The 27219-nt window shown below is 46.5% G+C and overlaps 1 protein-coding gene across 2 annotated transcripts in view; it reads left to right on the forward strand.

Moving 5' to 3' along the window:
• LOC149340019 (uncharacterized) overlaps nucleotides 1-18196 on the forward strand; it is a 92006-nt gene extending 73810 nt beyond the window's left edge. For both annotated transcript variants that reach the window (XM_089548761.1, XM_089548762.1), the window contains one exon: nucleotides 16833-18196. In XM_089548761.1, the coding sequence (XP_089404887.1) occupies nucleotides 16833-17167 (335 nt within the window). In that variant the 3' untranslated portion in view covers nucleotides 17168-18196. The remainder of the gene's footprint in view (nucleotides 1-16832) is intronic.
• Nucleotides 18197-27219: the final 9023 nt, after the last annotated feature.

The raw sequence follows: 27219 nt of genomic DNA on the forward strand, positions 1-27219 counted from the left end.
CAGGTAACCCAGCTGGCCAAACATGTTTAGTGGACAGAACTCTCCGTGAAGCCCATGGCCCGTGGACTCTTGGACAAGTAGGAGCCCGCCCTTGAGAACCTTCCTTTATTTTCTGCTGAAAAATGACGTTGTTCAGAGCACCACCAGGATAGCTGCACAGAATTCCTCCTCGACAAAAAAGTAGTTTGTTGTCGAAACTTCTTTTGTTACCGAAACTAGAAGCTAACACCAGAAAAAATTAAGTGCGCAAGAATATTGGTGCCTTGACTTGTTTTATATATATACAGCCAAATATTAAAAAGCGGACTTCATTTACTGTTGTGTTTGATGAGGCCATGGCCCACTGTTATCAACCGCTGTTTTTTTTTAGTTCCGTCCTATTATAGTAATGCTGAGAGTGTTGAAGCATACCTGAGTGCACCAGTAATGGGACGAGGTGTTGCATATATGCTGGGGGGGTAGAGGTGTTAGATCTGTCGCTTGGTCATGGTCATGGTTGGCAGCGCTTGCCGGGCCGGAGCCTCATCTTATGTAACAATAGGCTATTCATCACCAGCGGACGACGCCGACGACGGCATGATTTCACCGAATGTGCCATATACAGCTGTCGCTGTAAAATCACGCGCACCTGCGAGAAGACAGGCGCACGTGAAGTCGCCTATATAAGCACGTCCTCCTTGCATGCAAAGCAGGGAACGTGTAGCCTCACTTCAGATCGCGCTGGCATGACGGCCGGCTGCGCATAGCGTTCCCTCTTACAGATGCGACGGGAAAACTAGCGAACAGACTCCGCTGCTGCTCAAGCTTTACACTGACGTGTTCGAGAACGGGAAATAAAGAGGCGAGCCCGTCAAGACCTCAAATTCGTGCAGATGTCAAGACCTACCAGAAGGTATTTTGCAGCCGCTGACGTATACAGACGTGCGTACACGTGAAACAACCGTGGAAGTGGTCTAAAAGGACAGCGGGCAGCTTTGACCCTGGAGCTTCAACCCAGAATCCATCGTATCCACGATCACTGTACTGCTTGAAACACCGTAGAAGTACTATCGGCACTGTTTTTTTTTCTTTTAGGTACTGGACAGTAAACTCTCTTGAACTTTTCGTTAATTCGATGTGCAGAGCATCCCTATATATGTCAGTTCGAATGTTGTATAATATGTATATTGATTCCGGCAAATATCGTGCATGCACTGCGAACACTATCAAGCGGCGAACCGAATGCTGACTGACTGCTGTGTTTTATAGCGTTATTTTATTTAATGACAAAACTGGGCCTGCAGTTCTATTTCTGTTTGAACCGCGTCGAGAAACAATCGGGCGAATGAATAATGCATCTAAATCGCTGCCTATAAATCTCCAGTCAAAAGATGCCTGCTTCTGGAAGAGCACATGCTTCGTCTAGTGATTCTCATTCAGTTCACGTTTGCGGAGCTATACACCCTTTTCTGCTCGACCGGCGAGGAGCGCGCCAGTGCGACTGGAACAGTGTCCCTGGCGTTGTGGCACATCGTGGACTCCCCGAGGCGAGGTTCGAAGTAGGGCGAAACTTCTGCAGCTGATGGACGTTGGAAAACGAAAGACGTCTCTGCCGCTGTGAAATGGCTCCTTTGTTCGCATATTCTCCTTGTCTCGAGTGATTGCGGATATATCTGGGTGTCAGCTGCAGCAGCCTTTCAGCGCTCTCGAGTTGTCTGGCGAGCGGCGTTGATGAGCGCGAAAGCCAGACGTCCCGCGGGCCGGTCAAGCAGGCGCCTCTGCGACGACCGCGAGAGGCCGTCTCCCACCGAGCCAAATTTACGGCGCGTGCACGAGCTATAGCTGTATAGCGTCGGTCATGGCTCGCCGTGCATCTCTCCGGCTGTCGGGGTCCCCTCGGTCGAACAGGCAGTCCAGAGGGAGAACGGTGGACGCGAGCAGCTGGGCGCTTGGCCGTCTTCCTTGTATGTTCCTTTCGCTGGATTCGGTCACGCACACGTCGGCCTGCATGCGTCACCATCTTAAGTTCGAATGAACCGCAGTGATGACGTGCGGTTTGCGGCAGGCCGACTATGCCGCACGCGGGATATATGATGGATTCGAATCGTATACTGCCCGTAAGCCGGCGGTGTTGCCTTCAATGTGAGTCACTGTATATTATATCGGCCAGGACATTTGCACTCAAAAGATGTCGCCGCTCTGCTACGCCACAAACCCAGCCCACTTTGTTTTTGTTTCGATATGAGGCCACCCTAGACTAGCTGCCTCTGCCTACGAGTTCTCCATAATGCGAGCACAAGCTCGTTTCAGGTGACTACCAAAGCATATCGCGGCGCATCGTTCATGGGAAGCAATCGAGAATACCGTGCCTCGTGGATTGCGGAGCATCATGAGCGAGAAATCGTTGCCCGGCAGCAGCCTTGCTCACGGAAATCGTCCAGAAGGTGCGCGAGGAAAGGGAGATTACGTGCCCTCTTAAAAAAAAAAAAAAAAAGACCACAGACCGCAAACGCGTTTGCATCGATAGCCGCCAAAAGGTGCAAGAAGTGTTAGTAGCACAAGGATTTCATAAATGTTGACGAGCTAGGTCCCGAAGAAAGGATGCCAGGAAGGCCCCCTGCAATGGCCGGCGCGGGACAGACTGGGCAAGGAAGATAAGGAGAGACTTCAAATCGTATACACTCTGCAGAGTACTATACAGGGTGGTCTTCTCAACCCACAAATTCTTATTTTAAACACTGTGAGAGGTACGTTGCTCCGGTATGTGCAGGTAATGGTAGAGCATGCCGGGCATTATGTACGTGCTAGAGGTCCATAATTATACGATTAATTAACTGAAATTAATTAATCAACGTTTATTTTTAATTTTAGGGGGGAAGTTATTATGCGATATCGAGGGCAGTCAACATCGAAGGTGAGCCCTGTTTATATATTTTCTTAATAGACATTGTGGTTTGTGTTATCGAAAGTCAAAAATACGTATTTCAAAGCTCGTTGGGTTGGCTTTTCCGCATGAAATAGTTATGAAATGGCGCCGCTGCGCGTGCTAAGGACACCCAAATCAAAGTAATTCTCAAAGTAATACTCCTACATCATCAAAAACACAAATTACTTCCGTATTTTATGCATTACAAATGCGAGCGACAAAATTTCATAAATATACAATGCGTGAAAGCAAAATAAACGAGCTCTTAAATGCGTATCTTTGACTTTGAATAATTCGAACCAAATGCCTAGAAAGAAAATATAAAAATAGGGCTCACCTTAGATGTTGATGGCCTTCGATATTGTACAACAGCTTTGCACCCTAAGATTTAAAGTTTTTAAGGTGATTAATTTTATTTAATTAGTCGTATGATGATTGACCTCTATCACGTACATAGTGTCCGGCTTGCTGTAAAATTCTACTGCACAGAGCACAGCGGCATACCTCTCGCAGCTTTTAAAATTAAAATCTGTCAACGGTTAAAAAAAGTGACTCTGTATACGATCACATTGCTAATAAGTATACCGGATGTTTTGATTAGAGGGTCCAAAATTAAAAAAAAAAAGTTTTTTGGAGGTAAAGAGATTTTTGTTGCATAGTAATACCGGCGTTTGTGGACATCAAAAAACCGGCTAATCATATTAACTAGGGAAGTAATTAACTAAATTATAATATTTAACTTTTTAACTATTAGCGATAGGCACCTGGTTGAAATGAGATATTTGCAGCTGGTGGTTATTAATAGCCCTACCAGTTTTTAGAATTTCAAAAACGCGGATACCCGCGGCGCTATCGCTCGACAAAAATTTGGCTCTTTCAACTCTAGTTATCTGCACTGGAGGGGTTGCTTTGCCTGCATGCCTTTCGAAAGCACATATATTTCGGTACGATGTAGCCACAAACAGTTGAGCCACAGCGGCGAGAATAATCGCGTTTTCAAAATTCTAAAGACTGGCATGGCTGTTACTAACGGCCGGCTACAAATCTCTAACTTCAGTCAGGTGACTTTTGGTAATAGTTAAAATGTTAAATATTAGAGCTTAGTTAACCACTTTACTAGTTTGCATGATTCGCCGGTTTTCTGACGTCCGCCAACATCAGCATTACTATTCCGCAAATAGTTATTCTTCACTTCAAAAACCCTGTTTATAATATTTTGGATTTTCTAAATAAACACACCCGGCATATTACACAGACCCCCAAACCCACCAGAACACAAATCCTAATCTCTGCTTGTGCTTCAGTTGCCTCGTGTGAGTGAAAACGCGAGAACAAAAAGGAAGACCTTCGGTGTTGCGCCCTTCGCCCGACATGAAAATGCCATTTGAAGTCCACATAGGTCTGTATGTCTGGCCTCTTAAAGGGCAACTGCAGTGGTTTTACAAATCGACGAGCTTAAAGGAGTCGAATGTGCTAAAATTGCAGGTAAAACATGCCAAGTCCTTTCGGGCTAGCATTTGAAATCGAGAAGGCCATCAAACTTCTCCGCAGCGCACAGCTCGAAGTGGGGGGCGCATCATGACGTCATCGAAGGTACCAGTGCATTTCGAAAGCATAAACGCTTGCTTTCAAGGAAAAAAAATCCAGCGACCGAAGGCAAGGGCATCCGGGCATTGTTTGGCAGCACCCAACTTGGCATGGCAGGGTGTGGCTGGTGACAGCGTAAATTTGAAATCTTACCTTGCGTCAGGTCACACCGAACTTCTCCGCACTCCTCCGGTGCTGTGATGTGAAGCCTGAAATTTAATCGTCGATTACGCAACTCTTTTAAATGCTAGTGCAAAAACACTTTAATTGCTTTATCTGCAGCTTATATAGATTTGAAACCTTAAATAGCGTGGAATTCTCAAAAAGTGGTGCGGTTGCCCTTTAAGAACGGAGCAGTAAGCACCGAAAACTTCGAAGCATTTCTGTCCTACGTCTTCTGTTTTATAGCTATGAAATCAGCTTGTCTGAAAACTGCCTGCTGACTAAAAAGCATCCGTTGGGGGTCGCAGGGTACACTTCAGGGACACTTGATAAGGAAGCCTTGCGTTAAATAAGCATAGAAAGTAAATTTTTCGCAGTGCGTTTTCTCTTTGGAGTGGTGCGTTAAGATATACATGTATATAGCAAACGTGAGTTACCACGTGAAGAATTCCCCTGCGTTGAGTAAATAATTTGCAATCGAATTTCTTCTCCTCTGCTCAGCCTCGGTTCCAGTAGCCGAACGGTGATTGTAAAGTCACGAGTAGTTATGGGATCCCGTCAGGCATACAAAAAGACAGAAATTTAATCGTCGTTTTGTCGTTTTAAGTGGCTTCAGCCCTTACGCTAACCTGCTTTTGAAGCGGAATTATAGCGTGTGAACAAACAGCTATTATACTGAAGTTTTTATATGGCTCACGTGATCTTATATCTGTAATAGCGCAGCCACTGATCGAATGATGAAAAAGAAACCGAAACTGCTGAAGAGGAGTAATTCAGTTATACATTTTTTAGCAAGCGCAGGAGAATTTCACATGGTGATCCGTGTTCGCTAATGTCTCATACATCAAAACAGAAGCCGCGAATTTGGCATCTACTGCGTTAATTGAAAACCCGGTGACTGTTCGCCTCATTCGCTTAATATATGATGGGCATGCGTGTTTATTTATGTACAACTACTATAGGAAGCTGTGCCCAAGCGGAAGAGGGTTACATCGGATGTGGTAAGAATAAATTCATGAAGAAATTCACATTATAAGCAAAGGTTCGACAGCAGACGCTGGCAGACAGTTACATCCTTCAGTTACTTGATACATACGCATTGAGTCATTTATATCACGCGTACACTTATTTAGCCTCTACAAGGAGAAACGCCTCGGTAATATGCAATGTCAGTTTTATAATTGCCCATTTGATCACACACTTGACCTTAGATTTCCGGTTAATGTATCTTTTTTTTTTCCTTTCTTTCTTTCGCTCATGGCCATGGCACGCAAGAGGCAACAGCATATTAAGCGGCTGCCTGACGCGAGAAAAATAAACTAAGAAGAGCGCGATATGAATGATTAGCAATGAGCGCTGCGACGGCGTTCTTAGTGGGGTTACATAAGGCTTCCATTCGCAGCAAACGAATGGCTGCACCGCCTAAAATTAAGCGATAACAGGGCAAATTGCCATACAGTTGCGTTAAGGAACAAGGTTTATAAAGTTTATAAAGCATATTTTATACACCGGGCCTAGCTACAAGCAGTTTCTTGTATGCATTCACTGGTGCACGACCTCTTAATACTGCATAACAGACAGTTTTAGCGTAGCCGAACAGCCGTATATGGCAAATACGGTAACGCATTGCCGTTGCTACTGTTTCCAGTCTTACCTAGCCACATTTGCCGTATACGGTACAGCGGAGTCTGTAGTTACCGTGTTCACCTTACGGTGGGGCTAGAACACTCTAGCATGTACAGCCTGTGTCAAAAGTTTGGAGCCCAGGGGGTTTGCTTCTGAAGCACACTGTCTGGTGCGTAATGCATCTCCAGCTCTGTGAATTTGCTGAAGGTGAGCAGATTTCTGCTCCTGCCTCCTCCAATGGGTAGGACTACCACGAATGCTACAGGAGTCCCACTGCGAGGCTTAGAAGCAAACCTCCTGGGCTCTAAACTTTTGACAAAGACTGTACATCGCCGTGCAGCTTAAAAACCTCAGCAGCCTTCTGGATGACGTAACAGATTGCGCGGAATTACTTCTTTTTTTTTTTCATTTCTATCTTTCTAGTTGACTTCCCAAGCATAGATGGTGATGGTTATGTGTTAGCGAACCACATGAGTCTCTCGAAAGCATCACTGGACAGCGTACGAGAGTGTCTTTCGGTCCGTTGATGACACTGAGATGAAACATTTTTCGGTATCGCCCTACACAGGTATAAATATGCGCGGCGGTAGAATTAGTTTATTCTGCAGAGCATAATAATTTTGGTGGCGGCCCATGCATGTGTCTCTCGATTCTTGGTAAGTCTGCTGTTTCGAAGCACACATTGCCAGTTAATTTATTACGCTACGGTTGTAAAGTAAAAATCGAGCCGAGTGACCGTTTAAAATAAATACGTCTACATTGGCGGCTACGTCTGCTCAGAGTGCCACGGTGCCAAGCCAACTGTTTTGTTTTTCTAGCAGTTTCTCGTTTTTACGCCTTCTCAAACACCGTACACTGTAATTTATTTTTCACTCAATATTTCATGTAGAAGTAGACAATGAGGGGGGGGGGGGGGGGGGTGCATTGGGCTCGCCCTTTTGCGAATTCTCCCCGCACGCTCCTGCCCTCTTCGTCGACATTCAAAGAAGCAAAAAGAGGCATGAGAGGCAACCATAGCACGTCGCATTCACCACAGACCGAAAAAGTCGTCCCCCGCAGGGTATCCAACGCACAGATACGGAATGCCGCCCACATTGGCTCGCAATCTCCAGGAGAACAGTGAGGTGCTGTAGACGTGCTGCTATTAGTACAGTGTGGCTTTTCCAAAGCCCAGCAGGCATACGCTGAGAACATGAGCCAAGCCATAGCTGTCCCTGTGTACAGATTGAGATGTCTTCCTTGAAGGCCGGAAACCGCTGGCGACAAATATCGCTTTTGGAACTCGATCCTTTAAGCGATAACGGCCGTCCGATGACGTCGGCCGTGGTTTCCAGGAAGCTATCCGCTTATCTCCCTCTAGTCCCTCCACATACAGCGAGCGGGAGACGGCGTTCGTCGCCATGCGTTAAACAGCCATTCGTAGCCGCCGCCCGCAGTCGCCGTCGTCGGAATGGCCGGGCCAGCCGCAAACGCTCGCTTCCAGACGCCGCATCGGTCGACGTCGTCACACGCCGTCGCAAAAAAAGAAACAAAGGAAGGAGAGAAGGGGACAGCTCCGCTCGGCAAACAGCGGTCCGCCGGTGTGTCGCTTAAGTACACGGCGCAGGTGGCTACAAAAAAGAAGACTTCGGGAAGCGCCGCGAAATGGCTGTCGCGGACACGTCGGTCGCTTTTCCTTCTCGTTCGGCAATATTTACGACAGCGGCAGCAAGAGGAGCAACGTGAAAGGAGGGGAGCTCCTCAGTTCGGAAGTCCTGTCAAAACTCCGCCGGAGGGCACCGTGAGCGAGGCCTGCCCCCTCGCCCACTGGCTGGCTCGGCCCCTCGCTCCCCATTGGTTCTCGCTTTTCTTTAGTGGGCGGGGCCGAAGCTAGGCACCGCCCTCTCTCGGGCGACGGCGTGGAGAGGGTGGTGTTGGCGGACGACACCCCGAGGTGGCGAGCGGTGTGCGCCGACAGCTGGCGCCTTCGCGGCCTCGCCTTAGCGCAAAATAAAAGCGTGCGAAAAAGCGCATTTGTAATTCCATCGGCCTCACACGTCGCGGCTCCCGCTAGATTGAATTTGACTACGCCTTGTTTGCCGGGCGCTCAAAAGAGGGTTAAGCGTGTTATTGCTCCGCGATGTCTGTGCGCATTGAGAGAGTCGAGGGGCGAACAGCGCGGTTTTGCGCAGCTACCGGAAGTATGCCAGTTTTTACACCGCTTTAAAGAGATGAATGCAAACGAGAATTTTAAGGACTCGCAAGCAACTTTCGAATGGCGTAACCGCGTCGTTTTTCGAGTCGAATTATGGGAGGTCCCCCAGACAGTTTTCACTTTGGGACCTCCTACTGTACTAACTTTTTTATGAAACTTACAACTCATTTGTATGTCGTTTTAATAAACCTTCAAACCTTCAAACCTTCAAACCTCGGTAGATTGCGAAATAATCCAGATCCAACTAATAAATTCAGGTTCGGGTGGTGGGTTTTTGAATGAGCACTAGCTTGGCACGCTGCCTTTCCCCTATTTTCTCGGCTACAATAATCGGGCAAAAACAGCGGCATTGATCGCACTCAAGAAAGGACTTATCTCTTTTACACTATCATAATATATGTGAACGTTTAGAGGGGGCCTGAGGGGCTAATACTTTAGTTGCATTCCTGAAGTTTTCTCTTTTTTTTTTTTTGTCTCCTGGCAAAGCACACTTCTCTTTCCAGCTGCGTTGTGCTTCATACATCAGTGTCGACATCTGGCTAAGTGCCGTGGAGAAACGCTCAGCGTTGTTCTTTTCTCTTCGTGTTGTCACGATGTCAGCAATACGCGCGTGACGATATTTCACTCATGATGAAGGCAGAATGCGCAGCTTCACAGTCTGGTGGAGTCAAGCTGTGAACATATCGCAGATAGCAAAAGTGCAAATATTGTTTCATGCCTAGACGGCCGGGGTAAGAAATTGTTAGCATACATTTTTTATCTAGCAATATGCATTTTCTTGCGCCTGAGTTTTGTGTTATTGGACTTGATTTCGTGGTTGCATTTCAAACAGTTAATTACGTTAACCGCCATGGAAGTGCGAGCACCCTGTTTTGGCTTCTATTGAGGAAAAAAAAAAAAAGAAGCTGCAATGGTGACAGCGAATCTCTTCAATGTCGTGTGTATACAACAGTATGCAATGTTTGTTCTGAGCGTAGCCTTTCAGCCTACAAACAATTCACTTAATGCGCTTTTCAATGTTTGGCAAGCGTGAAAACTTATTACTCCCGCCTTGCCTCCCTTCCCCCCTCACATATTTTCAGAAAAGAAAAAAAAACGTTTTCATGCCACTTGAATTGGGTCGTTAATACTAAGGTTCAGCTATATATATATAGCTGCAGTGCGCGCGAATCGGGTCGTTAATACTAAGGTTCACTATATATATATATATATATATATATATAGCTGCAGTGCGCGCGAATCGAGTCAAGGGTACAAAGGAACCCCACGGGTGAATGCCAACAGTGTTGAGGCCCGGCATGTGAATATACTATATCTTTTTGAGTTGTTGAGCGGGACTTGCATGCGCGCCTCTGTTAGCCCTTGTGCAACTCGCGACCGTCCAGCATTCGCATACGGCGACGTCGTCCAGCGTGGTCTCCTTGGGCAGACACTGAAGCAACACACTTTTCTACCTTTTCTTTCTTTTATTTTTTCACGCGAGGCGTGCGTGGCAGCGGACGGCAATTGTTGGCGTATAGAGAGCAGTGGCCGCCCGGGATGGACTCACGAGAGCGTGCGTGACCGGAGGTTGCGTCATCCGCTCTGCTCGCTATCGCCAATCCTCTTCGCGGAGATGCGATCTCTCATCGCGTCGTTGTGACGAATGCGCCCCCCGCTGCGCGCAGGACGATTACATATATCGAGGCATCTGGGGAAGGTTTTGATGTATGTGTGCCCGTGCGGTGACTTATGGTGGTCGTTTTTGTGAGCGCCGATTCCGGTGCAACCACTGGCGCACTGGGCTTCGCGTCGAGAGAGGAGCTACAAATCAAGATGTCGTATACACCTTGGGATGCTTACATGCATGTTTCTGTGCGCTGCGTCGATGTCCCCGCTTTATCGAGTGGGCGCAACAGACATGCGCACAGAATCCAAACGCGCCAGGTTAATACAAATGGTGCTCATGCATGGCTTTCACTCCATGTGTATACCAAAACGCTGCTTGCAGTGTTCCTCGCGTATTAGCATCGGGCCCTTCTGGACGTGATTCCCTTGCAAGTGCATGTTCCTCGCTTAGGTAAAGTTGATGATGGTGCAGTGACGAAAATGACCGAGCAGCAACCCTGTGGGACTAGCGCACGACGACGAGGAAAAGGCAGAGAGTACATGTCTTCTTTCGGGGCACAGCTCGCTAGGTGCCCATCTATATGATCCCCTGCCATCTAACCCTGTAAATAAACCCCATGTTACAATTTGCGGCAGTTGTGGGGTACCTGAGCCCGCAACAGCAACCTTTAACTTCGTACCCGCAAGTTGCCAGCGACAGAGACCTTTTATGACCACGTCGGACAAAGTGCCAGCGGCCCCAGTGCCCGCCTTCGCCTGTAATGGGCCCATCCGCCAACGTGATGCACCCGTTTACAGCGGTAGCGATGATCAAGATACTGAAGACTGGATTGGGTTTTACGAGCGCGTGAGCACGCAGAACAAATGGGACGACGTACTCATACTCAACGTCATTTTCTAATTGACTCAAGTCGCCAAGCTTTGGTACACACACCGAAGTAGACCTGCATAACTGGACAGCATAACTGTTCACGGATGTGTTCGGTCGCCCAGCGGTACGCAAGCTTCGTGCCGAGCTCCGCTTCCACAAACGTGCACAGCAGCACGGAGAGGAATTTACGAGCTATTCCCAGGACACAGCTGACCTTTGTCGCCGTGCGAATGCGTCGTTGCCTGACAGCGAGAAAATTCGGCGCATCCTCAAGGGAATTGGCGAATGCGCATTGTAAATGCTGCTCGACAACTTCACGACTGTGGATTTTAATGGCGCGCAGGCAACTGGACAAAGAGCAACATGGCACAAGCGGTTCCGACCTGCACAAGATGGGGCAAAGACCCATTTTCAAAGTATTTCGCCCCAGGGAACCCCAGCAACAGGTCAGCGGAAAACTTCAGCCCATTAGAAAACAGGTGGTTACCTGTCAGCACTAGGGATCGAACTCCGCACCTTCCGCATATACGAGGTGGATTCCCGAATTATATGCTAAAACATATATATGCTGCCGTGGACAGCTTCACTGAGTTTGTTTTGTTTATCAGCGCATTGCTGTTTTGTATAGTATAGTTGGTAATATTGTTTGTTTCTCGGAACAAACTTTTTTGTTTAACCTCTGAGCGCATAACTAGAGGTCGTGCGGAGTATGTACACATGATCATACAGGTCAGTCATGCGCGAATTGGTAGAAACTTTTATTATCGTCGTAAAGTTACAGATTACAAAATCGTTCGCTTTGTGGCCATCAGACGGGCAAGGTGTAAAGTATACAGTATCACAATACAGTATCACATATTTTGCTCAACGAACGAGTATCTCATACTATTCAATTGCATTATTAACGTTTGTTGGCCACTGCGGTATTTCTTTTTGCAGACATTGTTTTTTGTTCTCCGATGTGTTTTCTTTATATATGTAAGACCACAACATAGGCGCCGGAAACGGATGTCAGTTCGACAAACACACTCCTCAGTGCCGCCGCGGTGCCTCTCAGTTTTTTGATAGTTACAAGCTTTCCATGCGCCTGACTGGCACTCGGCTTCCCTATAGAGTGAAATGCCTGGAACAAAGCGCCTCAGCAATTCATGGCGCCATGTCGATCGTCAAGCTGTACCACTGCGGCATTAAAATAAAAACATCGTCATCAATTCGACGACCTCCACTTGAGAGCTTGTTTCTCAAGCTTTATTAACTTTAATGACTGCTCGCATCCAATGCGTCTAGGAAGCAGGAATAAATGGGCTTATATGCTAAGTAAATTAATCGCATCCAATGAAATCAGAAACATATGAACGCGTATCTGTAAAGAAACTATGCTTGAGCGATTGTATACTACACGGAGTTAAAAAAGCCTTTTAAAGTGTAAATGTAACTACAAATTCTGTTATAGAATTAACTGTTTGCTCTGGTGCAGCCGCAAAAGTAGCTACTACAACGTTCCTTGCAATCTTGGCGTTCCATGGACCTTCGGCTTAATTCCTTAGTTGGTTGCTGCACCACTTCTCATTTTATCAGCCAATAAGAGCCTCAAGTTGCGCTAACTGCAGCAGTGTACGTGCATTCCGCCAGCAATTCCTTTATTTTTTTTTCCTTCAACCGAACCGAAGTATATGGGATATTCGGCGTAACAAAATGACCCGATGAACGAAATATCAAGTGTGAGAAAAAGAGGTGGAATATTTTATCAGAGCATACATATACGCTATATGCCGGCGATGGATGCAGTCTTTTTTTGAATACGCTTAACAAAGCTGAGATCCCAGAAAGGAAATGAATGTTTCACTCGGTTTCTTTCGGGCGATGCGCGAGCCGCGCTCTCTCAATTCTTTCGCGAAGCTCGCCGGCTCACGCGCACAGTTGGATGAAGAAAGATATCGGCCGAATTCTTCGAATACTTGTTCCTCGGTGGGAAATGATTGCAGCAATTACATGGGCACACCTTGCGCAGCACATTTCTTTCCAGAAAAGGCTCGCCGAGCGCGCGCCGATAGAAGCAAGGAGGTGTAGCGCCGACTAGGCGGACCAGTTCTCTCCGACGTTGTCGATAAACGTCAATCGCTCGGACGAAGCGCGTGTATAGGGGTGATATGCCAAGTAAAAATATACGGCTTGTGCGCTGGACTCCGCTTAAGTTGTCCGCGGGCTGCTCGGACGCGCTCAACAGAACGGCGATTCATTTCGGTGCCCGATGAGTAGTCTGTTGCCAATTTTCATGACCTATATAGATGAAGAGCCTCAGTCGAGCTGCGGCGGCTTTGAGGAGTGCTTCTGTGATCAGCATAGATAGGTAGGACCAAGCTTATTTTTCAATTGCACCAATGACTTGCGCTGCTTTGTCGATGGCTACCATCTCCTCTGAGGCAGTTGCTTTATTATTATTTTTTTTTTGCAGTAGTCCATATGAATAAAGGCTAGACAAGGAATAAATTGGTCTGAGATGCACGCGTCCGCAGTGCAGGCGGGATACACCGCGTGGACGTGACTTTCGAGATAATTTAAAATCAATATTTCTTTCGACAAGCGGGAAAATGCAGGAACCATGCACTATTTTTGTCAGCTGTGATGCATCAAAGGCAAGCAGCAGGCAGCGAATGCCATATGTCGCGCTTACAGTAAAAAGAAGCGCTTAAGTTGAGACAGTTCGACAGCCCAGTTGAATTCTAACTTTTAAACCTGCGTGCTTCATTGTAAATTGTTCCAGATATGTAATCCTGAGATCTAGAACGAGAAGAGTCTGCTTCTGCATGTTTCCGCGCGCTGTCTTGAAGAACTCGCCTTGTGTGCGCGGTTTTCTTGTTTGTTTGTTTGTTTGTTTGTTTGTTTTGTCTGTGACCAGGGGCTTCAAGCCTTTCAATGCAGCAGGAGACAAACTGTACAATATACGGAAATACTTTATCCCCACTTTATTCCATTTCTAACCCCCCCCCCCCCCCCCCCCACCTTCTGTTTGAATGGCTGATTCATGGTCGACAGCGCCGCGTGGCTGAATGAAGAGGCGGTGATCGAAAAGAAACCCAATGAAGCAGAAGTCGAACAGAATGGTGATTTACCTAGCAATCGATAACAAACCACCACGTGACCGTGCGCGTATGTCGTGATGAACGTTCCCCAGGTGCAGTTTTTCTAAAATAGTAATAATAATGATGTGTGAATTTCACGTTATAAATTTAAGTGAAAAACGCATCAATTCTCTTTTTGTGCTCTGAAGTCCATGCAGCGACCGTGTACTCATTGTCAAAATGTATAAGATTATAGAGGAGTCGAACGAGGCTGGTGGTCGTCCCTGAAATATTCAGGTGAGAGCGCCTGAGGGGGACTTGAACTTGTGAAGCAGAGTGAGGTCATCGAATTTAATTTTAGATCGAGGTGAAGTCGGTTTTTTATTTTTAGGTCAAACGTCCACGTCTGCTCGCCATGCCTAAAGGAGTGACTGCGAGTGTATGATAGCAAGAGAGGAACATGTGGGGGAAGTTCCATTGTTGGGAGCGTTTAACTGCACGAAGAGTAACCACTTCGACCCTTGCATGAGGCCGTGTCTCCCCTGAGACCCGGCTATTAAATGTGTCATCGATTTTCATGAAACAATATGATTATTCGGGTTCCAGATCATGATTAAGAGAATATCCTTTGCTGCGTTTCGAGCTTTTCTACGTGTGCTGGGAAACGTTTATTAATGATAAATTCATGAAATTTCCAAAACACTGGGGACAACTAGAGCAACTTCCTTGCTCAGTTGTGCGCTTGTGTGCGTTGGTTGCACAGCTACAAGTTCGAATAGGTTCTCAAAAGTGTTTTACCTGCGTGTTGAAATGCATGAATACGCTTGCATTTTCTTGGCCGCCACCGAAAATCTTGCTCGCATTAACACCCACAATTTTTAGAGCTCCCGAAGAGGAAGGGGAACAATATGAATTTGATCACACTGCTAGACTGCTGCCCGTGTCAGTTTTTAAATTGAAGTGCCCGACAAAAAGTTCTTTTTACGGCCCAAAATTCATTTCATAGCTGCTGCGCCTGTGGTTTCCCTGACCAATATGGACGAAGTTTTTCATTGCCAGGTTACGCATCCTGCATTCTGTAAGGAATGCTTTGCCAAGCAAGAGGAAACGAGTGCGTTTCCGTGCGAGCATGGGGGCGCTGTTGTGTTCACGGCGCATTTGTTGGTGGTCGCAGTTACACACGACGCCGTCTTGCTCTGCAACGTAGTCGGTGGGCTGATACCCCGCCACAAGGCGACCAGCGAGGCGGGGGCAGCCGCCCATGCGCCGGGTGGGGAGCCCGTGGGAAAGGCGCCCCGCTTATCGACGCGCGGCCAGGGTTGCGGCAAACGAGCCGATAATGGGGCGCCGATGCCCATTCGATGACGCCGGAGCGGCGGTCGGGGACGCGCGCCCGCGGTGCCTGACCGCTCGAGGGCGTGACGATCTCCCCGGCCGGGAGGTCGAGAGACTCGAGTTTACGGGTTCTCCTGCTGCACGTCAGCCGCAGTCTTTTCGCTGTCCGGATACGTGCGTTCAGCGGGTACAACGTATCACACTCCGACGAGACGACGGCATCGCAATCCTCTTAGGGCGACCGGCAATCGCCTATTCAGGGCGTTTCATCTAAGAATTTGCACAATCTTTACAATGAGGCTTTTCGAGTCAGCACTTTTTCGGCGTAGCATTGTCAGCGGTGTGGTGCATTTGAATACAGCTAAGACCTGCTAACTAGCAGTATGGCTAACCAATACTAAATAGTTCACATTTTAACTATTACTTAGTCTCCTTAATTACTGAGAAGCGTGCCGCCTGGCCGTAAGTAATATTCATATAAATTTTTAAAATTTCTAAAACGTGGTTGCCCTCGGCGCTGTGGGACAACAAATTATGGCTACATCACGCCAAAATACATGCGCTTTCGTGAAGCTTGCAGGCAAAGCAACCTCTCCAGTTCACGCAACTAGCGCTCTTTATGGTTGCGCTTCAGTGACATGCGCGCCATTGTGCGAGCGGCAGCGAAAACAGTTGAGAAGAGTGTGTTGTGCGCAGGATTGCTGCTTTCAATTGGTATTGTTTATATGGGTGCTTAAGAAAACCCCTGACGCCAAACTTTACAAAGGGCATATAGAGATAGCGAAGCATCATGTAAACCACTTGCTCTCTGGGCACACTTTGAGATTAAGACTGTACTTGAAAAAAAAAAAAAATACTTGGAGTACATTCGCCAAACTCTGGGTGCTACTACGTATACTGCTGCAGAAATGCATTCTTACCGATTGAGCTTGCGATGTTGGTGAAATATTACTGTGCCTTTCTTTTGCTCTTCTTCTTACGGAAAACCCTGCATCTAGGCTACTGTCTTCTTTTTCACTTCTTCTCTCTCAGAGGTGACCTGAATAGCATGGATAAGCATATGCGTTACTTATGCTCAACTATGTATGTAGCAGAATAGGTAGTATGTATGCGGTGCATATATGCAATACGGTGGCGATGTGTATACAGTGTATATACGGTATTAGCAACACTAGCGTTCTGTATATTGTTATTCAGGGGAGCTATGCAGTGCACGCGCAAAAAAAAAAAAAATCCGCGAAAATCTGGCGCATGCAGTTGATTTCTTCATTGAAATAGATACAGCTTCACCGTTTTGACATTTGTCTAGCGTGCAGTCTAGACACTCTCGGAGTGTACTCTTTATCAAAGCACTCGACATGAACTGTTGTTGCCCTGCCCTCTATAGAGTGTTGCCCTCTATGCGTGACCTGTGCACGACGCGTCGTTTCCGCATGTTATGAGTTAACTCAAGCGATGTTTACGTGTCTTGTGTCTGCGCAGGTCCCCGCTCGAGGCGCATGAAGAAGCGCGAGAAGAAGGAGGAGAAGCGGCCGCGCACCGCCTTCACGGCCGACCAGCTGGCGCGGCTCAAGCAGGAGTTCCAGGAGAACCGATACCTGACTGAGAAGCGCCGACAGGACCTGGCGCGGGAGCTGCGCCTCAACGAGTCGCAGATCAAGATTTGGTTCCAGAACAAGCGCGCCAAGATCAAGAAGGCGTCGGGCCAGCGGAACCCGCTTGCGCTGCAGCTCATGGCGCAGGGCCTGTACAACCACACCACCTCGTCGCAGCAGAGCAGCAACGCGGGCGACGACGACGACAACTCCTCCTCGTGACACTGAGCCGCCGCCGCCGCCGATGGGACCAACCGCTCGAGGATGCATCTCCGGCCGAGCACACGTTACGGGTTCCTCTGCAGAACGCAGGTGCGCCAACGGAAAGCAGGCTGAAAGGATCACAAACGAGGAAGACGCGGCGAATATCCGAGACTTCTGCTTGGTTAGATTTATCGACTATACGGCTGGCTCCGTGCAGGCAGACAGTTCTAACGCGGAATAAAAGGGCAGCGATTGCCACCGCCTGTACACAACACTGCAGGCAAGTCTTCACCGAGCAGTCCGCAAGGCTTGCAGAGTGATACCGAAGACATGACGATTGAACGCGTTGCACAGTTTGCGTGCAGACACGTGGAAAGACGCAGTGCGTGTGCCCTGAAGAACCACGACTGAAAGTGAAGAACAAGCTCCAAGTGTTGTATGGGTCTCAAAGCAATAATTTCGGCCACCTAAACACTGGTGCAATCAACTTTACCTATAGTCGGCCACATCGACCTGAACGAGGCTAAATCTTTTTTCACGGTGGTCTTTCGGGCACCAGATGCGTGTAGCCCCGAGGCTAGAGGAGTGCCGCTGAGCCCATCGCGCATGTTGGACACCGGCACGTGGAACCGCTGGCCCTGGTCTCTGCCAGGACAAGAGAACGCACCCGGAAATGGATGGCGGCTACGCAAGTCAGCCTCTATGGTGCGAAGGCCGCACCTTGGAGCGCGCCCTCTGGACACCGTCACAACTCTGCACAAGCAATAGGAAGTTGTGATTAGAGGCACCGCAGGTTATTATTATTTTTTTTTTCTGGAAACGGACGTACACGAACTCGACCACGTAGTACGTCGAAAGGGCACTTCCACTGCTTCCCCTGCCGTTAAAAGCGGATTGCAAGCTGCACACAGTGTTAACCGTACGCACTGCACCCTGGACAAACCCATTTTGCTGCGGGCTTCTCTGAACGAGCGCACCAGTGCGAGCCCAAAAACAGGATCAAGAGTGACAGCGCCGAGAGACAAGGCGAAGACGACCGCTGCGTTCGAGCTCATCTGGCTCATGCGAGGCCCCGTACCATACTCGCGCGGCGTTTCCGAGTGCAGTGCACGGCCGCGACTGTTCGCCGACCATGTGGAATTGTCCAAGGGCCGAGTGCATCCGAACGATGCAGTGGTGTGCTCGCCGGCGGCTCAGCTGAGTGTTTCTCGTGCGCTTGCTTCGTGTGCTGGACATGACTCGATGGACCAGTGCGCGGAGCGGTGGAACATCACTTCGCGGTGGCCCAATGACTGGCGCGTCAGTGCGCGTGTGCTGCATAGTCACCTGTACAGATACTCAAAAGACATGCTCGTGCTAATGACTGCCGCCGTGCCGGCGGCTACCCCCTCCCCCTCCCCCCTTCCTTTGTGTACATAGGTTGCCTGATTTCCCTTCTCACTGTTCAGTCCTCGCACTGGCGGCAAGGACACTGTCCTCTATCTCGCGAGCGCCCCTTATAGGAGAAAATACACGTCCTACACTTCTCACTGTTGTGTCTTGTATCCTTGGCCCACTCTTAGCGTTGTTTCGCTCTGTGCGGCCTTGCCCTCTCGGGCGTTGGCATGATGAAGTGTGGTGAACCAAGCCGAATTGTAATGAACCTAGACCAACTGCGGAATATCCGGAAATGCGCATCGTCTAACAATCTTAAGACAAAAGGAAGATGCATACAATTTTTTTTTTCAGGATGCACTGTGCATAGATAGCAATAAGATATTAGCGGCCCGTTTGTATCGAGGTGGTGACAACTGCCGTAGTTACTCCTAACGACTTCTTCAAATACATAATACAAATTTACTCAGTTCGCTAGCGTGCTCTCTTAAGTCTCCAACGCCGATTCCCCAATCTCGTCCTACTCATTTACACTTTTCTGAAACATAATTACACCGAGGCTGCTTTTAAACACTGAAGCATTCCGAATTTGTGTGATGGCCTCGTACAAGGGTTGGAGGACTCTGTATTGAAGAAGAATGCGCTCCGTGCCCTGCATGCAGAAGCGCCACCTTTCTTCTAAATGGCATCAAACTTTAGCAGATAACATTCGCCCTGTAAAACCATGCCTCGGCTCGAAAAGTATTGCGCTTCCATCTATGTAGAAAAATTAGTATTAGTGTTAGTAAAATTAGTAGTGAACCCTCATAAACCTTTAAAACTCTTTCGTTGTAAGGGCACTTCCTGTCTTTTCTTTTTTTTTTCTTGGCATCTGTATTCACTCGCGAGCCACTGATTTCCCTTGCCTCCACGTAGGATCGACGCAATACTGATATAAATGTCTGAAAACTTGCGCCATCCGTCGCTTCTCCTTCATTTACCCCATCTGCTTTTCACACTAAGCTCTGTTTTTTGCTGTGCTTAAAACGGTGACCATCCAATATTATTTTGGATCTCCTGGTTAGTACGTTAGTTCGCGAATCACTTCAGGTTCAATATAGTAACTCTATACTGAGCCTTTTTGTTTTGTGACAGATTTTCGTTCCACTTTTCTCAGTACTTCCTTTGAACTCTCACGTAACAGCTCCCGTCATTTACTCACCTACTGAGATATACTTGTGTGACTTACGTTAAACAGTTTGGAGATATCCACTGTTCAGCAACTGCATACATTTACAAATTATGTCATGTAATCGTGCTTACACGATTAGACTGCATAAACAAACACAACATACTTTCTCCAACTGAATCTAAATCCAAAAACCTTCGCATCCTATTCGGCAAATTTTGAAGGTCTTTATGTTTGTCTTTTGAAAGGAAAGGCATCATAGGCTTACGTCAATCCTCTTAGAACTGTTTCTAGTCTAATCGCTAATACGTAATTGAAAGTAGCCTATCTTGTCATTTTCTCTTCTGTCTTTCGACTCTTCGCACTGCTCGTTGAAATGGGGCCAATTTTTATTCAGTTAGCCCAAGTCACTATTTTTGGATAGATTAAAGTCCAATTAACAATTTTGTATATTATATTTAAAGTTTCTTTCGCATTTGTGTAGTTTTCATCAAATTCATTTCACGTAGAATTCATTAAAATAGTGGTAACACCATGTACTCTCCCAAATTTTAGCTTTAATCTTGACGTAAACATTCCAATCCTTCCCTAGTAACCGCCGCCGCGGTAGCTCAGTAGTTATGGCGCTCGGCTGCTGACCCGAAAAACGCGGGTTAGATCCCGGCCGCGGCGATCGAATTTCTATGAAGGAGAAATTCTAGAGGCCCGTGTGCTGTGCGATGTCAGTGCACGCTAAAGAACCCCAGGTGATCGATATTTCCGGAGCCCTCCACTACGGCGTCCCTCATAGCCTCAGTCGCTTTGGGACGTTAGACCCCATAAACCAAACCAAACGTTCCCAAGTAAGAGCTACGGTGTTCTCTTCATACATTTTCTTTGTTAAAAGCTAGGTTTCACTCGCCACGCCTTTCGCAAGACCTGTCATAGCACTGCCGCAGCAGAGAGCGACTTGGTTAATGTGCGCTTCTTTAATACCTATATATAAAAGCCTAATTTACACTGGCCGCTCTTCATCTTTATCACTTCCAATGGATTGAGCAACTCTAGACTAGCTGTATTCTAATCTACGACTTTGCCTTAGACCGTTCAGTGAAACCTTTTATACCACAACCACTTACTCTCAACACTGAAGTTGGTGCTGTATTGCTGGCTTCGTATTCTGTACCACACGGATGTATACAGTGATGGCAGGCAGGACTTCGTGCCTTTCTCTGTCTTTTTTCCATTGAATATCATGCTGTCTCTACTCTCCCTTCACCCAATTTGAATTCATATTTCGGCGTGTCGATTAGAGTGTATGAAGACTCGTTTTATTAAAAAGAGTACCAATAAGTACCGTACAGGCATGTGATCCAAACTTGCAGTTGCATGCATGGGGCCGTTTTTTCATTCTTTCTTAATCTAATAGGTCATTCTCGAAAGAACCTCAAAGTGTATATCAAGGCTCGTACTCTTGAGCAATCGAATTTTTCAAATGTGTTTGCCAGTTAGTCTGTAAAGAACTGCATGGGCGCTTCGTTCTTTAATAGGTTAAAGTGTAGCCGTTTTTGCATGTATACTCATGTGCGTACCTTACGTCGTTTTACGCTGCGTTGGTTTGGAATGTTTTCACAATTTCCTGGAAATCCTTTCACTGTTTCTTAGAATATCTGCAGACCACCAAACGCTAGCTACAGCCGTGAATTTTTCTTGACCCATTTTTCTCGGCAATACCTTGCTATTTTTTCCTTTGTATTCTTTCAAGTTCTCTAATATCAGCTCATGGTCTATTTTCTCCCCTCGCTTTCTATGCTTCTATGCTAGTTGAGTGAAGAACATGCATTCTCTTAGAGGCTGCTGAACGGTATCTTCCAATTGGAAGGAACTCAGCCCGTCTACATCAGTGCAGAATTTTGTACGAGAGCGTTTGCTTGGAGCGGGACAGTCCCGGTTATTATTGCTTTCGACGTTCTCCGAGTAGCTGTGTGTTTCTGATATCGTTTAGTGGAAATCTGCAATTAGAGTTGTGCTCACGAATATTCGTGGTCAGCGCTGGGAATTGGCTAATTTAATATACTAATCTATGTTCTGCTGGTCAGCACAACCCAGGTCGCCACGAAGCGGAATGATTCGCTAAATAAGCTGCTCAAGCAGCCAGTACAGAGGGCAAAATGCTTGTCTAGAACACGTTCTGGGCATGTTTCGGGCTGAACACGCGATATCTACAGATAACATTTCGTTAAAAATGGTCTGGATGTAACCATGTGCAGCTAAACTTATAGGATTTCGTTGTGATTATTTGACTTCCTGGTCGCAGCGGCTTTGAGAGGTGCGGAACAGACAGTTTGCTCGTTCTAGACATGCGGTTTGCCCTCTGTACACTTGCGAGATCAGCTTATATTGTCATCCGTTTTTGCCTCTGTTCCAAAATCACGGCTTGGTTGTTGTAATATACTGAAACGTTGTACATTCTTCTTTGCACTTCGGTAAAAGATATTCAAAGTTCTTGGCTTTGTGTGACAGACAAAAAAAAAACTATTCGAAGCCATGTAGGCTGCTCGGCAGCTGAGCACCACGGTAAGATGTTGGCCACTTGGCCACTTGCCAAGGTTGCACGAACTCTGCCTCATTGGAATATTTGGAAACTCTGTCTCATTCTGGAGCATCGGAAGGGAACGACAAGAGGGGGGCGAAACCGTAAGTATATATAAGCGGTGCAGGGGACTCGTTCCCAGCACTGTATACCGCTCTCTTGTCATGGTTGCCTTCGTCTTCACGCGGGCCAAGATCAAAAAGGTGTGAGTGACGTGAGTGACGCTACTGCGAAATCCACACTTCAATGTGGAGCGGTGCATTGAATTAAAAAAAAAGCATAAATTTCTCTATAAAGCACAAACCAAACTTCAGTATGTCGTTACTGGTAACCTGAAAACACTAATAAAAGAATAAAAAAAAACAAGAGCACGCTGAAGCAACGACAAAACTTAGAGGGAGGACGCGGTTGAGGAAATAGAAGGATTGCAGTATACCGTAAGCCACTAAACACGCAAGGTTGTCTGAAGTATTTTAGCCTCGCTGATCAAGCGAAGCACTATAACGGAGTTGCAAATCGTCAAGGTTACTTTGCCGAGAATCAAGAGGCCGTAAGCAGTATGTTTAACAGACAAACACCTGCTTATTGTTAGCGTGTGCTAACATCAAGCGATGGTCCGAGAATGGATCAGACTGTTAGATCCCGCACGGCTGAAAGAACAATCGTCAAAAATAAAAATGCGATCGTATACATAGCCTGTGCTGGACGTTGGAGTGAAGGTTTAACTTCGTTATATTTAGGATATATCAACGACATTGCTTTTGTAGCTGGAGCAGGGCGCAAAATGTGAACAACAAAAAAAGGTAAAACAATTATCGCTATTCATAAATTGCGTCTTTTCGACAAGTACACACTTCGTATACCAATGAATCTTAAATATTTCATGTTTTTACACGCTGAAAACTTTTCATAACAATTAGGGTAACCATATGGTAATTATACATAACTGCATCCTGCCTTGCAGCTTGTCAAAAGGGGGCCTGGTTTGAAAACGTCATCACCATGGAGATGGTAATGCACGTGGGGAAAAAGACCCCGACTGCAACCTGATTTTCGATGCGCACAGCTGCAAATTTCTGCTACTGTACACTTTAGCGACAAAGAAAAAAAACCTTAAAACGAATGAACCTGCGGCTGAACTCTATATATAGCCCACTAAAAAACAATAGCTTCGTGTTATCTAGCAGAACTGTTCATCGACCGGAAGATTGTACTCCATGTCATATTGTTGTATCGAATCATTCTTCAATGGCATGCAAAAGAACATGTTTGTGACAGAAGAGCGTGCACAACAACGACAGGTTGTCGAGGTTTGTCCAAACTTCTGCCCATCAAGTCCGTCCACGGAAAAGTAATTAAAGCTCAAGTACTCCGTTAATTTCCTTGTAAAGAGCTGTTTTTTCTTACATTTCTTAGTGAGTAGAGCTTATGTTTTGTCAGTTTTTAATGTTTTAGATGGAAACCATATGTCGCAAAACAGCAACATAAGGTCAGGGCGGTAAGCTACAGACTAGCTGATTGTTCATCATATTATAAGAAAGAGAATCCAGTTACCGTCGTGTCTTCTATTTCTTCCGTCGGGTCCGTCGGGTCGTGGGTCCGTCGGGTCTTGGGTCCATCGGGTCTTGGGTCCATCGGGTCTTGAGTCGTCGTGTAGTGTGGTCCGGGCGGGGGACGGGGCTGGGGTGAGCGTCGAGGTCGGTTCAGGTCGGGCGGGCTGGGGCACGGCCGTGCGGAGCTGACTAGGTACTCACGGCCGACGTCCACGGCAGGCCCAGGACGCCGAAGCTCCGTGACCAGGATGGCGATGAAGGGACCCCAGCACCTCACACCAAATGTTACGCGGCGGCCAGCCGAAGAATGAGACGTGGTGAACCATGGCTATGAGATGATTTAATGGCCGCTGGCCTAGCACGGGCGCTCCGTCCCGCGCCACTGCCAGCTTCGTCTTCGTCACAATATTATTCATTGCCACTTTTTAGAAGATACGTGGAGGTTCAAGTCCGTCAATTTCAACGACTTGAGGGACTGGGCCCGGCAGTCACGGCAAAGGCGACAAAGATGGCAGTAGGTGCATTAATTAAGGTTAACAAAAGGTTAAGGTTAACAAATTGAGTATCCAATTAACACTAGACTGAAAGGAAACATAATAAAAGATTACCAAATATTTGAAAGCACAACCCCATGCTAAACACGAATAGAATACAAAAAATAGTAATGAATTTAATAATAAATTTACCTCTGCTTATATTTTTCTAATAGTATAATAAAATATACGTTAACTAAATATAGCAGAAATAATAAATAAAGCAGTCGCAGAACGGCCTAACATTTACCAAAAACTTCCTAACATTTATTCGAATTTTTGTTTTTTACATAATTGCACCTTTTTCTCAGAGAAGGCCCGTAAGACAGCCCCTAAATTAGCAGTGTGGAAAGGTACAGAGGGCAAAACGCATGTCTAGAACACGCTCTGAGCATGTTTCGGGCGTAACACGCGATAACTAGCCATAAGATTTGGTTAAAAATGGTCTGGATGTCTATTAAACTCATAGAATTTCATCGTCATTTTTTGCTTCCTTGGTCGCAGCGGCTTTGGGAGCTCCGGAACACACAGTTTGGTTGTTCTAGGCATGCGTTTTGCCCTCTGTACATCTCTGATACAGAAGTTCAAATACAATTAAAGCCGAAAAAAAAGACATTTCTCGAATGTTTAGTTTTTAAATGCAGTGAATTCACCGTGTCAGTGAAAACACAGCAAAAATTCTACGAAGTTTAGTTTTATAGCAGGCCAACAATACTAAATCCACTTTTGTAAAATAAATGTGCCTTTCTGCACTCCTCATAGCCAACAATTCTCAACAAGGCACTTTTCAACAGGAAGTTGTTTATGAACACAGTTTTTCACATATCGTAAGATTGCACCTTAAAAATCAATATATCTTCAGATCTCCGCTAGGGGTGCTAGCAGTTATCCCCAAAATGTTTTCAATGCTGTCCTAACAATCTGGTGCAAGCGTAAAAGAAACAATAGAAGCAAGACTTCTCTATGCATCGGAAGATTAAACCATTCCCAATACGTTCACAGCCGCAACAATGTTTCACAGTTGCTTCACAATTAAAAGTGATTTCCAAGAAACTTACACTTGTTTTCAGCACTGTTTTGAATTATTTCTAAGAAAAACTCACAAATATGCAAAACAAAAATTAAGTGTGTAATTTTTCGGTATATCTTAACCCTCTAACTACTGCTTCTCAGAATTAAATGTGGTAACTTTCATTGACGCAGCTTTTATTACAACATCATACAGAGTATTTTACCATTACTATTAATGGTGGAGGTGGCGCAAAGTTAAAAGACTTAATAAGGACGGAAAACTGGGCAAGTCGTTGCGGATTCATAGCTAAGCCTCGCGAAAAATTAAATAAAAATTCACTTGATAGCCTGCGCCTGTGTCGTGCCTTCTCGCTCTCTATGTCCTTGCTTTTCGCGCGGATTAGGTATGAATTAGAAGACTTATTTCGTTTTCTGCATATTGGGGGAATTAAAACACGCACGTGCTTGCGCACACACACATACACAAAAGAAAACGCAGAAAGACGAGGGTACAAGCGCGAATACTGATTGATGGAAGGCAACAGAACATGTGCGTCAATCCAAAATGATGCAAGTAATCGAGTGTAGAAAGTGCAATTGTTGCTCGAATTAAAACTCGGCAGCTGCCGGACAAGAAGACAGACCTTGGTGGTACATTGCTCGCCCATATCTACTTCTAAAAGCTATAGTGTGCCAGAGCATCCCGGCTACTGCCTACCTCACCTAACAAAGGAACACGCCCACACAATTCGCAGTGGCCCGGAACGCGAACTGATTTTGATTGATACATCTTGTTCACATGCCCTATCATTTTTACAGCTGCCCCTCCAGCCGTTAAACCTATATATACAGGTTCTCGCGACACAGGGGGATGGATCCCTGACTATTCCAGCTGTGCAATTAGCGCCAAAGTGCTGAGCGCGTTTCCTTTCTATATATTTTTTGTCTTTTTCCCAACCACTGACTCTTGTGCACAAGCGGATAAAAGCTATAGCAGTAAGCCGAATACCTGTCACTTTGTACATGACCGCAACGTTGTCTCATACACTGCATACAAAGCTAGCGCTCTTTTTCCGATACCTACATCGGCGATCAAAAAGTAGCGCCTTCCTTGTAGTGGGCGCAAAATAATAAATGTTTTTCCTGCACGCCAATTACATGATACATGTGTCCTGATCTCAATTAAATGATCTCTTATTGCTGACGACGCGCTTTCGCTTTCTCGTTCCTGGGACGACTCGGCCCCCAAACAAGCCCTGAGTCACACGCTTCCCTTTATTTTTTCGTGCGGACTGCGTCCGTACCATTCACAGCATTATACCCTATGTATGAAAGAGCATAAATTGAGCGTGTCCTTAATTGGGAACATGAAGAAATACTTGGATCCCGTGTTGCCCCCACTTGCTTCTTTTTTGGGTTTTCTTTATGTTTCTGCGCCAGAGTTCAACGATTGCCACACGAACACACGGAGGGTAACCTGCTAATTGCCGCCGGACCACCTGACCGGAAGCCTCTTTTGCACAGTACGTCACAATAAGTTATCAGGAGCGCAGACTCAATAGCAAGGGCAGCGTTGGTCCTCTTCGCAGTCTTTCAATGAACCGCTTCGAAAGGCGGCAGCTCTTCCTGGCACTGCTGTTAAATCCACCAGGCATGATTTTTAGCTGTTGTTTAAACTTGGCGTACAATAATGACTTGGAGAACAATCAGCTCTGAGAAACATTCAGAATCAAATAGAGGATATCAATACATTAACCAGACCTCTGCTTTTATGCTCGGAAGCGAGTTTGAGATCTTGGTGCGGTTATGTTTAGCACATTCGACTCCTGATTACTTGCATATGCTATACTCGAATCAAG

This window comes from Amblyomma mixtum, chromosome 6 (genome assembly GCF_055824585.1).
Source record: "Amblyomma mixtum isolate Tamu chromosome 6, ASM5582458v1, whole genome shotgun sequence".
In the NCBI taxonomy this organism is placed as follows: domain Eukaryota; kingdom Metazoa; phylum Arthropoda; class Arachnida; order Ixodida; family Ixodidae; genus Amblyomma; species Amblyomma mixtum.